This window comes from Apteryx rowi, unplaced genomic scaffold (assembly GCF_003343035.1).
Source record: "Apteryx rowi isolate R43461 unplaced genomic scaffold, aptRow1 scaffold_0, whole genome shotgun sequence".
Taxonomy (NCBI): domain Eukaryota; kingdom Metazoa; phylum Chordata; class Aves; order Apterygiformes; family Apterygidae; genus Apteryx; species Apteryx rowi.
In genome coordinates this window covers 12,019,195-12,033,002 of record NW_020447195.1, presented here as the reverse complement: position 1 = coordinate 12,033,002, position 13,808 = coordinate 12,019,195, and the positions used below count along the sequence as shown (strand labels likewise).

Sequence of the window (13,808 nt, the reverse complement as noted above, 5' to 3'; positions counted from 1 at the left end):
GCCGCGCCGTCTGGGCGAGGGGCGCAACGCCCGGGCGGGCGGCGGCGGCGGCGGCCTTGAGCTGCCCGTTGCCGAGCGCCGCGGCGGGTAGCGAAGGGCCGGTCCCGGTCCCGGTCCTGTCGGAGCCCGGGACGGTGCGACGTGCTCCCGCTGACACCTGTGGGGCTCGGCCAGGAGCGAGACTTCAGCGAGTGGCCGGTTTTTTCTGATCACGGTCTTTGAACTCATTGTTTCAGCACGCTAAAAACTTTGTAACTTGTGAGAGGTCTCAGAGTTACAGTTTAACAGGAGCATCGAGTGCATGGAGAGCGTTTTGCGATGACTTTCTGTTAAAGCCTAGAGGAAGTTCAGTGCACAAATTAATATGGAGTGGAGCGCACGTATTTTGGTGCGCACCGTTAAAGATGGTGTTTATAAATATAGGAGGCTAGAAACTTTGATAAAATAGCGAAGTTGAGGGAGGAGAGAATGCTCAGCCATCTTGCTTTGCTGAGTCTTCACTGAGCCAGACGGCTTGGCTGTAAAATAAAGATATGTTGATTTCTTTTTCTCTGTATGCCCTTAAACTATCTGTGAAAGTGTTTTGTTGGCTGTTTTTCTTTTAAATTCCTTTTATTTTTCCAATAAAGAATTGCACTAGAGCACTAGGAGGTATGCAAAGTAAAACTGGCTATAGAGATATGGAAGAATTGTTTGGTAATATCATCCAGAAATGTTTTGTGCTTTCTTCCGCTGGAGATTAACTTAACTAAAGTCCGCTTTTGCAAGTGCTGGTAACTTTCTGAAAAGCTTCATAATGAAGATAAGACGACTGCCAGTGTCCCTGTTGATGTTCTGTCCCTGAGGGGAGCTGTGAAACCAGCCAGCCTCTTGTTAAAGTGGACCTTCTCACCCTCTGCAGCCAGCAGTGCCTGACCCTTGTAGTGTACGATGCTGTGTGAAGTCCTAATTGGAGTATTTTAAAACACCTTTCCTGTGACTGTTAGCTGTTGTCACTTATAGTAAATTGAGTATGAATTTTTGAAAGATCTGAATCGGATGTGCTGTGGAAATAAGCTTGTTTGCTTTCTGACTCGTGTATGCATTTTCCAGAGAGCCGCATCTCCTACTGATTCTGCCCTTGGTAAAGTAGAATCTGATGGCGTCAGATTGGGAAGATTATGATATAGGAAGCAAACTTAAAGCTGGTGTCATAGAGCATTGTCAAGAAAAATGAGTCTCTGCAATAGCTTTCTTCTGCAGTTTCACTATTCCTTCTGTGAATCTATCTTAAATAATTCTATACAAACTTTTTTTTTTAACACTAAATTTATTTTTCATTAAACAAGTTATGCTAATTTGGTAGGTTGGAACAACTTGTTTTAATTTTCAGGCATGTTTAAGGCTTAATTTTTACACAGCTTTCTTCAGAGTTGAGGTGACTGCACAAAAAGTATCAAGATCATGATTATTTTATAAATTATTTGGAAAAAAATAGCAAAAGCAAGGAGGACAAGAACTACTTGACTTGAAGGCCTCTGGTTGCCATTGCTATGATAGTAACATAGAAGTATTTTGAACTCTTTAGGCTAAAAAAGTATAAGCAATTCTTAACAGCATGTGAATAATGCTAGGTGAAAGAAGTGAGAAACAATTGCAAACTATCTCTTTTTCCTTTCCTAGCAAAATCGAGTAGGAAGCTTACCTTCCTATATTTAGCAAATGATGTCATCCAGAACAGTAAGAGGAAAGGTCCTGAATTTACTAGGGAATTTGAATCTGTTCTTGTGGATGCTTTTTCTCATGTTGCCAGGTATGTTGTTACATCACTTTTTAACTCAAATTTTCTCTCTAAAGCTTTTGCACTCTTGTTATAACAAGTTCTTTTTTTCTTCCTTTTTTTTTTTTTTTTTAAATTTCAGGAGTGTTTACACCCCGTCTCTAATAGAAAGTGGACACTGACTACTTTGTGGATAGGAACTGTTTAGTATTAATCTTTCTCTTGGGGGATACTTACATAAAGTTATGAGGGGCTGATTCACAAACACTTCTGCTCTGCATGCAATTCTTAAGTACTGTACTTTAATTGTTATTAAAAGATGTTGCAGATCTGTTCAAAGATGACAATTACACCTTACTGACATTTAATAGTTGTATGCATTTTTTTAAAGCTACGTAATGATGACTCTCCTCTTTTCAGAAGATTTTAAAGCAGATCTGATACTTTTAGGTCACTGGATTCTTGGCAGTCTTCTGGTTTGAGTGTAGTTTCTTTTGCATTGCTTGTTTTAACAGCTACTGGCTTCCTTGTTAGCAGAAGGTGCTAACAATTTTTATATGTAAAAGGAGGGAAGATGTGATGCAGCTGCCAAAAAATGGGCTACTATTTAGTCAAGATTTTCTCTAAATAGCATAATAATAATAATCTCAACTAAACAACTTTAATGTTATGTGTGTTTAGTGGTATCCTGTTCTGGATAGCTATCTAACTTTCAATGTGCTGTATAAGTACATTTAAGTGCCTAATGATCCAAACAATCTGTGTTTTTTAAGTAGGATGTTATTGACTGAAACAATTGTTTCAGGTTAATACTTTAAATAGAAAACCTGGCAACTTGGAGGTATTTTAGTAACTTTTTTTGCAGATTCTGAAAGATACTGAGTTTCTTCCATCAAAATTTTTCTGGCCCTTCCCTTGGGGTGGGGCACTTTCAGGCAGTCCTTGGTTCTAATATAAGGGGAAAATTGGCTTCAAGTGTGTTTTGTACAGTTTATGCCAGAGAGTATGAGAGTCTCTTCAAAAGTGCAAATGTTGCAATAAGTGCAGCTTCTAATTTGGAAGATGCTTTCTTAAAACATTTCTTATGTTTTCAGCTGAACTATAACCACTTCTTAAATCTTTGAACAGAGAAGCAGATGAGGGCTGCAAAAAGCCCTTGGAACGGTTGCTTAACATCTGGCAAGAAAGGAGTGTGTATGGCAGTGAGTTTATACAACAGTTGAAACTTTCTATGGAAGACTCCAACAGCCCCCAAACTAAAGGTGAGTGTGTGGGGGGAGGGGTGTGTGTGTTGTTTTTTTTTGTTTGTTTGTTTGCCTTAATTAGTGCATGCCTCACTGAAAGATTAACTGTGAAAAATTGACCTCTGGACTTCTAAAGTCATTGAGTCATTGTCAGAGTTGATCTTGGATAGTCTTCAAGATTGTCTTGAGAGAAGTCTATTTTGTTTGTTAATTTTTTAAATGTCAAGTTCCATTTTGACAGTTTATTGACTTATTCCCAGCAATGAGCTTAACATCAGGTAAATTCTGACTCTGTGCATGCAGACAGAGCACTCTAGGGCTGCTTTTTGATGTGAGGCTAAGTCGATAGGATGCAAGGAACTGTTGCTTGGGAGTTAATTGTCCCACTTTATATGTATGAGAGTAATCAGCTGGGTTATTAAAATGGTTTATTCAATATTGCTTGTGCTTTTATTTTCATATTAATTTTTTGTTTTGCATAGTTGTTATGCTTTATTATGATTCAACAAAGACTTTTTAATAAATGAACATTGGAATATATGCCCAGAAGCTTATCTGGTCTCTTTTTTTCTTTTCTCCAAATGATGTCAGCTGATATAATATAATAATTTTGCATCATTTAATAACCTTAGAGCATCATGGTTACAACCTTATTGCTGCAGGAGGCAGGTGTGAGAAACAGTGTAAACTTCTTGATTTTACTGTACTTTTCTACTTCTCTGGTAGGTACTGCCTCTTCTGTCATAGCATCTGAAATTTAACTGATAGTACTGTAAAGAGAAGAGAGTAGGAGGATACCTAGCCTATTGAGGGTGAGAGTCATTAAAAATTAAGCCAGTTCCAGTCAAGAGAATCTTTCAGTCTCAGTCTTTTCAAATTAGCCAAAATCAGATTGCTGCTTGGCCAAACTTTGCCCTGTTCCCCACAGAGGTACTGACTTCATGGCAGACTTGACTTAATCACTAGTAAAGTATTCTTATGCCATTCTTAGCTGGTGGAAACAAGTAAGATGCGTGTAAACACTTTACTGGGTGATAATGATAATTGCACAGTATTAATCTGAAGACATGAGCAAAGCATGTGGAGTCATACATCTATGGCTACAGTTTTGTTTTTTAACATGCTGCTTTAGGCAAAATTAGTGAGTGGGTCAGCTCTAGCAACTTACAACCGGTACCTTCCACCTTAATGTAATTAATTGTAACATTCAGAAGGTATTGCTCCCCCCCTGCCCCAAATGCTTGGAGGTCAACTGCCTGAAGGGATTCTCTCTTCCATATGGGGACATGGAATGCACATGACCTCCCAAGTGAGTCTCTGCCATGAGCGGATGGGAAGGTGGAGGGGTGTTCTGGGAGCGCTGGAACATGTACAGTCTCTAAATGAAAGTTCAAATTTGATGACTTTTTCTTGATTGGGCATAGTGCTTAAGACACCTGTTTGTTATGAAAGGACAGAGATTTTGCATGCCTGAATTCTTGTTAAACTGAATAACTGAGTGTTTGAAACTGTTGATCTGCTAAGGTACCTAGAAACGTATCTTTTTTTTAATCTTAATAAAATGATGCTCCTTGTTCAAAAAAATGCTGATATGAAATCCAGGTGAATTGGCAATGACCTGTTGCTCAGTATCATCCACTGTTCTGAGTGGTGGTATCTATCAGTTCTGCTGTTGTTACCTTCTGAACTTGCAACTATTTGTACAAAATCAAACTCTTCCTAATTGTAACAGAACTTTGTGGGAAACAAAATGAAAAGGAATACAGATGTTATAAGAACTTTATTGTGCACATCATGGCTTGAAAGTTAGGTTTTTGTCTGGGTAAATGGACTTTTTTTTGAGAGAGAGAGAGAACAGTCCAAACTTTTTCAGAAGTGTGAGTATTGCTGCCTTCTTGTCAACTCATTGGAAAAAAGAAATTGTGATTTTTTTTAAATAAGGGAAAAAGAAATTTGAAAAACTCGGAAGAATCCTCTTGAGTTTTTCTCCTTGTTTTGACTGGCTTGTTTTCAGATTAAGTTTGTAATGGTAAGAACTAGTTTCATATTGAATTTTAATGACTTTCTAATATAAGCTGGTGTTTGTCCAGTTTCTGGTGGGCAATTATCTATGTAGCAGAAGTCTGTTTTCAAGCTAATAGAAGATGCATTATTGTCCATCTTGCTTGTTTTACAGACACATTTGCCATAAAAAAAATGGAATAACCATAGTACACCACTTTTCAAAAAATAAAAATCTGAATTCCTGGTTTTGCATGCTTCCGGAGTAGACATAGGTTAGAAGTAGGTAGCATTAGTATCTTTAGGTAGGTTTAACATTGTGCCATTAAAACAAAATTTTGAAGCTTCTTAAGAGTATCTGTTGCTGTGGTAATGAATATACTCTTCTTAAGCCTAAGATAGGGCAACAAGTCTATGCAGATAAAGCTGCTTTTTAATGTTGCAATGTGTGAAAGGCCTCTTAAATTACTGGGGTGAGTAGGTGCTGCTTTCTGAACAGGATGGCTCTGCCTGGGTTCAAGCGTACCAGTTCTACTTACAGTTGTGAAACTTGCCAAAATAAGAGAGTCTTGTATCAATGAGAAGAGAAATCTTTAAAGCTTATCTGTGCGTGTCCTAATGGTGCAGCCCACTTCTTGTTTCATTAATAGCAAAGCCTCAGATAAACGTGTATGTAGTAATTCAATTGGAAGCACATGCTGGATACCTGCCATGGAACCGAATGGATTGCATGAATAATGAAGTTGTCCCGTAAGGCGGTGGGCGGGAATTACCTGCCCTTTCTAAGCATTATGTTCCCTAGCATTATGTTCCAAGCATTATGTAGTTTTTACTTCCTTAGAGTGATGCAATTTAGTACCATATCATAGTCTTTCAGGTTCGTTAAGGAAACATGCATACATATACAAATAAACTTTTGAATACTGATATCTTTATTTATAGGGATTTCAACTCTGAATGTATTCACTAAGCTTGCATTTGCTTTCTCATTCTCTTTTTTTTTTATTTTTACAAGGTATAGGGAGGAGGAGAACCCATTTATCTTAAGGGCTGAAAAAAATAGGTCTGTAGAGATTTGATGTAAAATCATTTGGTAATATAACCTATATAGCTGACATGTTTTCATTGTCGTTTTAATAAGCAGTTGAAGGAAGTCCTTGAATGTGCTCTGATGTGGGAGTGTCACAAGATAAGGTAGAACAGAACTGTTGTTACCCATCCTCTGTGACTGAGCTTGTAYTGCAAATTGAGGCATAGGGAGTAAGACCCGTATTGAAATATGGAGGAAAAAATGTCAAAAAGGAAAACAGGGATGCTTCCAAGAATAATTGAAGTAAAGGCACCTGGAGACAGGACTAGGTATCATTTTGGAGCAGATCAGTTCTAGTTATGCTTGATGTGGGACAGGCTACCAAAGAATGTATGTTGTAAGAAGAACTTAACAATCATGAATAATCTAACCCTTAAAATCAAGGGGTTAGAGTAGTTGGAAGGTAGACTGAAGCATTAGGTTTCTCATATTTTGTTGTTGTCTTCTGGTGTTCTATGATGGTGGTCTTTTTTTCCTTCAGGAAGATTAATTTTTTACTGTATTCAATATTTTGTCCTAAACTGCTTTCCTAAAGTGTCCTTTTTTTGTAGGCTTCGTGTTCCAAGGAACCTGACACAAGTGTGGGTTTTTTTGTTTCGTTTTTCTGTTTTGTTACGGTTTTGGGAGGCTTATTTTTGGTTATGCTGGCTGAGGATGATAGCTCTGCCACTAGGTAAACAAAGCACTCAAATTCAGTTGTTCTACCCTTCAAGTAAACAGTTATCTTTAGAACTTCAGAAGTAAAAACGTCTGTCTTAGAACTTTGGCTGTTATTCCAGATCTGGCATATCTATTTGAATGGAGTTTCTTAGCATGTTACCCTGTAGACAGAAGCTTCTGCTCATGCAACTTGTCATAGAAGCTACAGATGTGTGCTTAATTGTCAGAAAAAACTCATGGCATAGCTATGCCAACACTGGTAAATCCTCACTTAAATTAAGGACTGCTTGTTTTTGTAAAAATATAAACTTGTGTATGCCCCACCAGTGAAATGCATTAATCTACATATGGAATTTCTTAGAATACTGTGTAGCTACTTCTTGGATGAGGAATTAAATGTAACCAAGCCCTCATAACAGATGATAAGGTGTTCATTTTAAGGGTTGTTTTTGTTGTTGTTCTTAATCTGAAGACAATATAAAATCACTCTTTATAACAGAGCAAAGTTTTAAACTTCTGGTTATTCTTTTGAATGCATGTACAGATTCCACTATTGGTTTCTGTATATTGTGTGTGTGAGCCTGGAATGAAATCAGAGAAGTCTGTTTACCTCTAAAACCGATCTTCAAGGGAAGAGAACAACAAGGTGAACATCCTAGATGGGAAGAGCTCCTCCTTTGCCAGTTTACAGGAAAACTCATACTTTGTTACTAAAGCCTGGCCCACCATACACTATAAGCCTCCTCAAGCCACCAGGGTGATTTGAAGACTGAAAAGTCAGTTGGTGGAGAAATACATTTACAGGCATCTTTGGATGCTTCTGACACTGCGGCTGTGAGATCAACAACCACCTGGAGTTTCACTGCAAAACCGTTATGGCAGCAGTTGTCAGTCATTTTGGAGAAACACAGTGCTTTGCTCTTTGAAGGCTTTTAGGGAATAGTTCAATTTCGAGCTATGAAGAAGACCCACAAGAAGCAGGAAAGCTGACTTCATCACTGAGCAGTGGCTTCTCTACCTTCTTTATGTGTCAGTGTCAACAGTGGGCTGTTTAGTTTTCCTGGAAGAAACTGTCCATCTTCTACAAGGATATCTTGCTTGTTTCAGAGGCTGCATGTTTGATACCACTGTTAAATTCTGATCAATTTTAGATGCTCTTAATGATTTTTTTTTTCCTTCTTTTGATGGATTTGAGAGTTTTTTCAGATGTGTAAACTGTAACGGTTAAATCACTCGTGGTTAGCAGATCTTCAGAGCTACCTAGGCAGGATCCTTTGTGACTTAAGCCTGGCTTCCTGTTCTCTTTCAGAGGTCCCTTTTCATGATAGCCTCTTGTATTTGAAAATAGATATATATATTTTTTCTATTTTGGTGAAATAGAAATGGTATTTCCAGAATTCTTTAGAGAGGTCTTCTGCTGCCCTTGTTTACAGGTCCAAGGAAGATGTGGTGCCCAAAATGTTACTGTAAAGCCAACTGCTCTGTCTAGGCTCCTTTTTTACTAGGCACTTAGTCTCATTAGCTGCTATTCATATTCTCAGGAAGTTGTGACTTTTCCAGCACGCTGGCTAGCTACTGATACTTAGGTCTGCAGATATTCATGCACCTGTCTTCTTTAGAGTCTTTCTCATCAAACTCATTTAGTCTTGTTCAGACAGAAAATTTGACTGAATGCTGAAGCTTCTGTGTTAGAGTAGCAAGCATGAAACTGTTTTTTGGGGTAGACCAGTGGGCAACACAGCAGGATCAGTTCAACAATTCTCCTTCATGTTTTCACTTTTGTATTCACTGTGGTCGTTCACTCTTCTGTCAATTGCCTTCTGTTTATGTTTTATTGGTTAATTACTTTATACTAAGTACATACAAGTCATAAATATTCATGGCACATTGTATTGAGGCTATGTAACTTTAAATGCTCTCTTTGGCCATTTTGTGGTCTGCATATTTTCTGTTCATTTCTACATGTGGTTTTTTGCAGACCTTAGTGGACTGCAGCCATTCTTCTTGTTAATCTGGTATCTTATTTGCTTATCAGTCATATTATCAAGTGTTCTCTTACCTCAGTTATGATATGGTTATTGTACATATACAACTTTTTCTAGCCTAGACAGCTTTACTTTAGCATACATCAAAAAATCATCTGATTTTTGGATAACTACTTTTTCTGTGCTGCTTTGACTTCCATAGTTAATCTGATCTCTAACAGAGATGCATTTTTGTCTACCTCATGAAGATCATTCAGCTTTTTCCCACATTAGCAGGATGTGCAGCACCTCTGACTTTCTCTCCATTAAAATAACATTTTTTTCCAGCTCACAAGGCAAGCAAAGTTCAGCATTTAAGGGCATACCTTTCTGTTTGCTTCCTCATTAGAGCAGGGCAGACTGATATCATTTTAAATCAAGAATGATCTTGGATTTTTCTGTGAATTGGTATACATATTGACTGTTTCCCTTGAATTCCATGATTATCTTGGTAAGACTTGATTCCATTCAAGAGATATTCTTAGGGCTCTGTCCTAAGCTGTCTTACAAATTACTCTGACTCTTCTGAGTTTTGATGACAAGTCTGAAAAATGAGTTGTTTTCTTTTGAAGGCTTCGTAACTGAATGAAATGCTGCATTAAGACTTCTGACTCAAAAGATAGCTTGAAAGGGAAAAGCCAGTTTAAGGCATGTTATGCTAAGGTTCATTCAACCAGCAGTGTCTTACTTTACGAAATTCTTATTTCTGCAGTGTTATAGGTTACCTGCTTGGAGATCAGTTCCTGCTCTGTCCACTGCTGATGTTGCTGTTGCATCTTGTTGCAGAGCTTCAGTTTGATAGAACTGTCCTGAGGTCTTTATTTTGATGGAGAAGCAGAAGGCTGAATAACCAGCAGTTATTTGTCCTTTAGTTGTGAGACCACAGTGAGCATACGCTTGGTGAAAAAATAATTTGAATTTCTTTTGTTCGTATGTATCTTAGGATCCATCTTCCATTTCTACTGGTAGGGAATCCTTACCTACATGCATAGTATTAACCAGAGATTCTGAGCAGTGTTGAAGACTTGCCATTTATTGGCAAATAGGGCATTTTCTTGCCATGCCTATTTTCAGTGTAGAAGGTGCAAAGATGTTCAGTGCATACTGCTGATAAGACTGTATCCTTGTGCTTAGAACACATGCGTATATAGACTTGTGTGGGCAAGATTAGCCTTCCCTAGCTGGTGTGCATTTGAGCGTTTGCAATATGATGCCAATATTAGAGTCCATCTGTGGTCATCCTTCTCTTTAGAGAGGCCTAATCATCAAAGCATCTGGTGTAGTGGTTGGTGTTTTTCTAAGTAGAGATAGTTGAGGCGTGTAGATCTGGCATCCAAATGAGTTGCTTATATGTGTCTTCAGTTGCAGAGGAGAAGAAGTCTTTAAAGCGGACTTTTCAGCAAATACAGGAGGAGGAAGATGATGATTACCCTGGGAGCTACTCACCCCAAGACCCTAGTGCTGGGCCGCTTCTGGTATGTCTGAAGGGTCGAGGGTGGGAGAAGTTTGGAAAGTGACCTCCTGTGTGGTACAGCCACAAGATGGAGCTGCCAACAAGTAAAATACACTTACTGGAGAAATTCAGTTGGGGTTTGAGATCAGTATGTAATGGAACAGATTCTTTTTTCATATTAAAATACTGCAGAACATCTGAGTGATTTCAGTTGTTTTAAACCAAAGTCTGAATAGTGCTACCAGTAAAGAATCTCAAAGGGCTGCCAGAAGAACAGGCCATACTTTAATGCTTCCTAAGATTGGTGTGTGATCTCTCAAACCCAAAGTTGTAACAGTTAAAACTAATCTTTTTTTGGGGGGGGAGGGGGGAGGGGACATATGTCTCTGTGTATATTAAAAAGCTCAACCTTAGGTGTGGAGTTGGTTACAAAAATCAATTTTGAAGACTTTATTTTGAGGCTGACATGTTAGTGATGTGGTAATGATAGGAAAGGAATGAAGAGGATCATTTGACTATTTAAGACTGCAAACTGAACATATGTTAAACCATTGTCTATTTGAAAAGATAAAAAGTTACACCATCCATCTGGTAGACTGTAAACACTGAAAAATAAAAATAAATTGCGGTTGTCAAGGAAATGAGTGGAGCTTTTTGTTTTTACCTCCAGATGCCTTGCAGCTTTTGGTTTCTCTTGATAAACATTGTGTTTGTTGCTATTGGAAATCATTAGCAGTCTGCAAAGAAGGACTAAATATTAGACAGGCAATGGACATCTTTAGTTTTCTGATAAAGCTGCAAGACTTCCATAATATATCTATTTAAAAGTTATTTTTTCAATGTTTTTATTAATTTTCAAACTAAGTATTAAATTGGAGTTTAAAAATCAGTAGTGTTTACAGGGCTAGCCTTGCAGTTTCAAAAACCACCTCTTAAAACCTTGGATGGTGTTCTAAAACACAGAAACAGAACACTTTTCAAGGAATCTCCCTTTCTTTCTCTCTCTTTTTTTTGGGGGGGGGGGGAGGGGATATGGTGGGTCAAGGGAGGTCCTTTTAAGGCAGTACTCATCCCAATTCTTCTTATGCTAGGATACCTTTTGAGTGTATTTATTTATACTGATACATTTTTCTCCATGCACTGAGAATAGCTGAAAGATGAAATTGATGGGATACAGCAGAGTCCATTTTAATTGCAGTGTGCTTCTGAAGGCCAGTTTAGCTAAATGAGGAATATCAATGGGTTTACTAAAGGAGGACAATATAAAGTCTGCTTTAATAGGGATATTTTTCATCATAGTCAAAGTTTATAGTAGGTAACCAAGTATGAAATTCTAAAACTTGCAACTATGAAAAGCTGATGGACAGTATTGTTTAGATTTGATACAAGTCTTTCTCACTATGTCAGAGTGTACCTGTAGASTTGAACAAAAGGTGCGTGTATGCTCCTGTTAGTCTAAATCTAAGAGAAAGTGTCAAAGAAATATTCAAGATTAAAATAAACAGACCAAATCTGATGCAAAGCCAAGGTCTGATTGTTGTTTTTCAAATTGGTGGTGGTCTTTTCAGCTTTATCTTAAATGATCACTTCTCTTAATTGGAATGAAAAGTTTTCAACTGCAGAGTCTTGAATAATGATGATCCATTGAATAATGATGTAATTACACATAAGTTAATAAATACGAGTATATTGTAAACTTAGTGAATACTCTGTGTGTTAGAAGAAACTGTTTAAAAATTAATTGAAAAAAGTACTCCAATAATGGTTGCTTTCAAAGGTAAGTGATCTTAGAGGGTAATGCAGTGTCCATATCCACAGGAAATAGTGTAGAAGTTACCTGGTTTTAATGATAGCCTACTTGTCTTTCCATCTGGTAGACTGAGGATTTGATCAAAGCCTTGCAAGACTTGGAAAATGCAGCATCAGGAGATGCAACAGTGCGGCAAAAAATTGCCTCCCTGCCTCAGGAAGTGCAAGATGTATCATTACTGGAGAAAATTACAGGTATGAAACTTGAAGGTGAATGAAAATGGGTCCAAAGAATAACTTAAGAAAAAAAACAACTTTGATTTCTACATAATCATAATGTATAGGGGGAGTAAATTTCAGTTTTTGTGTGCTTGTTTTCTAATTCTTGGGTAGTTAATAGGTCACAACCCTATGAAATATAATTGAAGATGAAATTCATATACCTTCTTCCATTTTTTTGGCTTAGACCAATCTGCACATTTACAAAGGTTTTTGTGCTTGGAGAACATCAACAGCATTTTGCAAAAATGTAGAGGAAATAGAGGCAGAGTTCTCAAATGGATGTGTTTGATTTTTGAACACCTTGACTATTAGGCATTTTAATGAGTTTTATCAGACTGTGCTGAGTACACATGTATTCCTTCACAGCTGCAGAAAAAGAAGCTCACTACTCCCATAAATCTGACAGTCTTTATTTAAACTGACTTTTGCAGTTATATTTTAAAAAGTAATCTTAATAGAAGCCTTTAAAGGTTTAATTGATTTGACTCTTGTTCCTGAAAATAGTTTAATTTAGAACTCATTATGAACTGTCACTTATTCAGTCCTTTATAATACACTATTGCTGCGTCCAGTTGTGAAGACTAGCATGCGATTCCTATGTTTGCTTGTAGGGATATGTTAGCAGATACTGAGAGAAAAGAGGAAGTAAAAAGTGCACACCATGTTTAAATGTTAAAACCCTCTGATTTAAATTAATTAAACCAGAACTTTAGGCTGCACTTTCAGAATTTATCTGTTATAGAGAATATAGGTTTTTTTTAACCTCTAATCATTGACATCTCTGCAAGAACAAAATACAGCCAGTTGCATCAGTGTCTGAAAAGCAGTTCAAGTTGTTAGTCTTGCCTATTTTCTTTATATTCCTTGTGTTTAGAATTCTATTTTCCTATCAAGCCAGGGCCATATTTATGAATGAAATGTTATTGTGCATGTGCTTGGTGAATTATAGCCCTTCTGTCAAAAGATAAAAGATTTTAAACTTTGTCCTGTAAATTACCAAACACTTTTGCACGTAGACAAAGAGGCAGCAGAACGTCTATCGAAGACCGTGGACGAAGCATGTCTGTTACTAGCAGAGTACAATGGACGGCTGGCAGCAGAGCTGGAAGACCGGCGCCAGCTGGCACGCATGCTGATCGAGTACACGCAGAATCAAAAGGATGTATTGACAGAAAAAGAGAAAAAGCTAGAAGTGAGTACTGATTTAAAGCAGTGCTGGCAAACTGATTGTCTCAGCAAATACTCCCACTTGACTCCTAAGTAAGGTATTTCTGTCAGTGAAGATGACTCTAGGAGTTATCTTTTCATTTGGAGTAAAACGGGGTAAAGAAGCAGTGTAAAAACACTGAAGAAAACAAATCAGTCCAAGATGTTTTGCTGCATGTGGACATGAAAGGCCCAGAACTCAAAACTTTGTAACAAAAATTACTCGTTTAACAAACATTTTTGTTTGGTTCAGATGCACCTCCCCCTTTTTTTTTAAATGAAATTCCCATTTCCAAAAAGTCAAGCTCCCCTTACCATAAGCAGTTGATTTGGTTTTTTG

The 13,808-nt window shown here is 37.6% G+C and overlaps 1 protein-coding gene across 1 annotated transcript in view; it reads left to right on the top strand.

The window, feature by feature from the left end:
- RPRD1B (regulation of nuclear pre-mRNA domain containing 1B) overlaps window positions 1-13,808 on the top strand; it is a 28,688-nt gene that overhangs the window by 955 nt on the left and 13,925 nt on the right. The window contains exons 2-7 of the mRNA XM_026056949.1: window positions 92-214; window positions 1,663-1,792; window positions 2,888-3,021; window positions 10,141-10,253; window positions 12,109-12,235; window positions 13,279-13,454. Coding sequence (XP_025912734.1) covers window positions 92-214; window positions 1,663-1,792; window positions 2,888-3,021; window positions 10,141-10,253; window positions 12,109-12,235; window positions 13,279-13,454 — 803 coding nt within the window. The remainder of the gene's footprint in view (window positions 1-91; window positions 215-1,662; window positions 1,793-2,887; window positions 3,022-10,140; window positions 10,254-12,108; window positions 12,236-13,278; window positions 13,455-13,808) is intronic.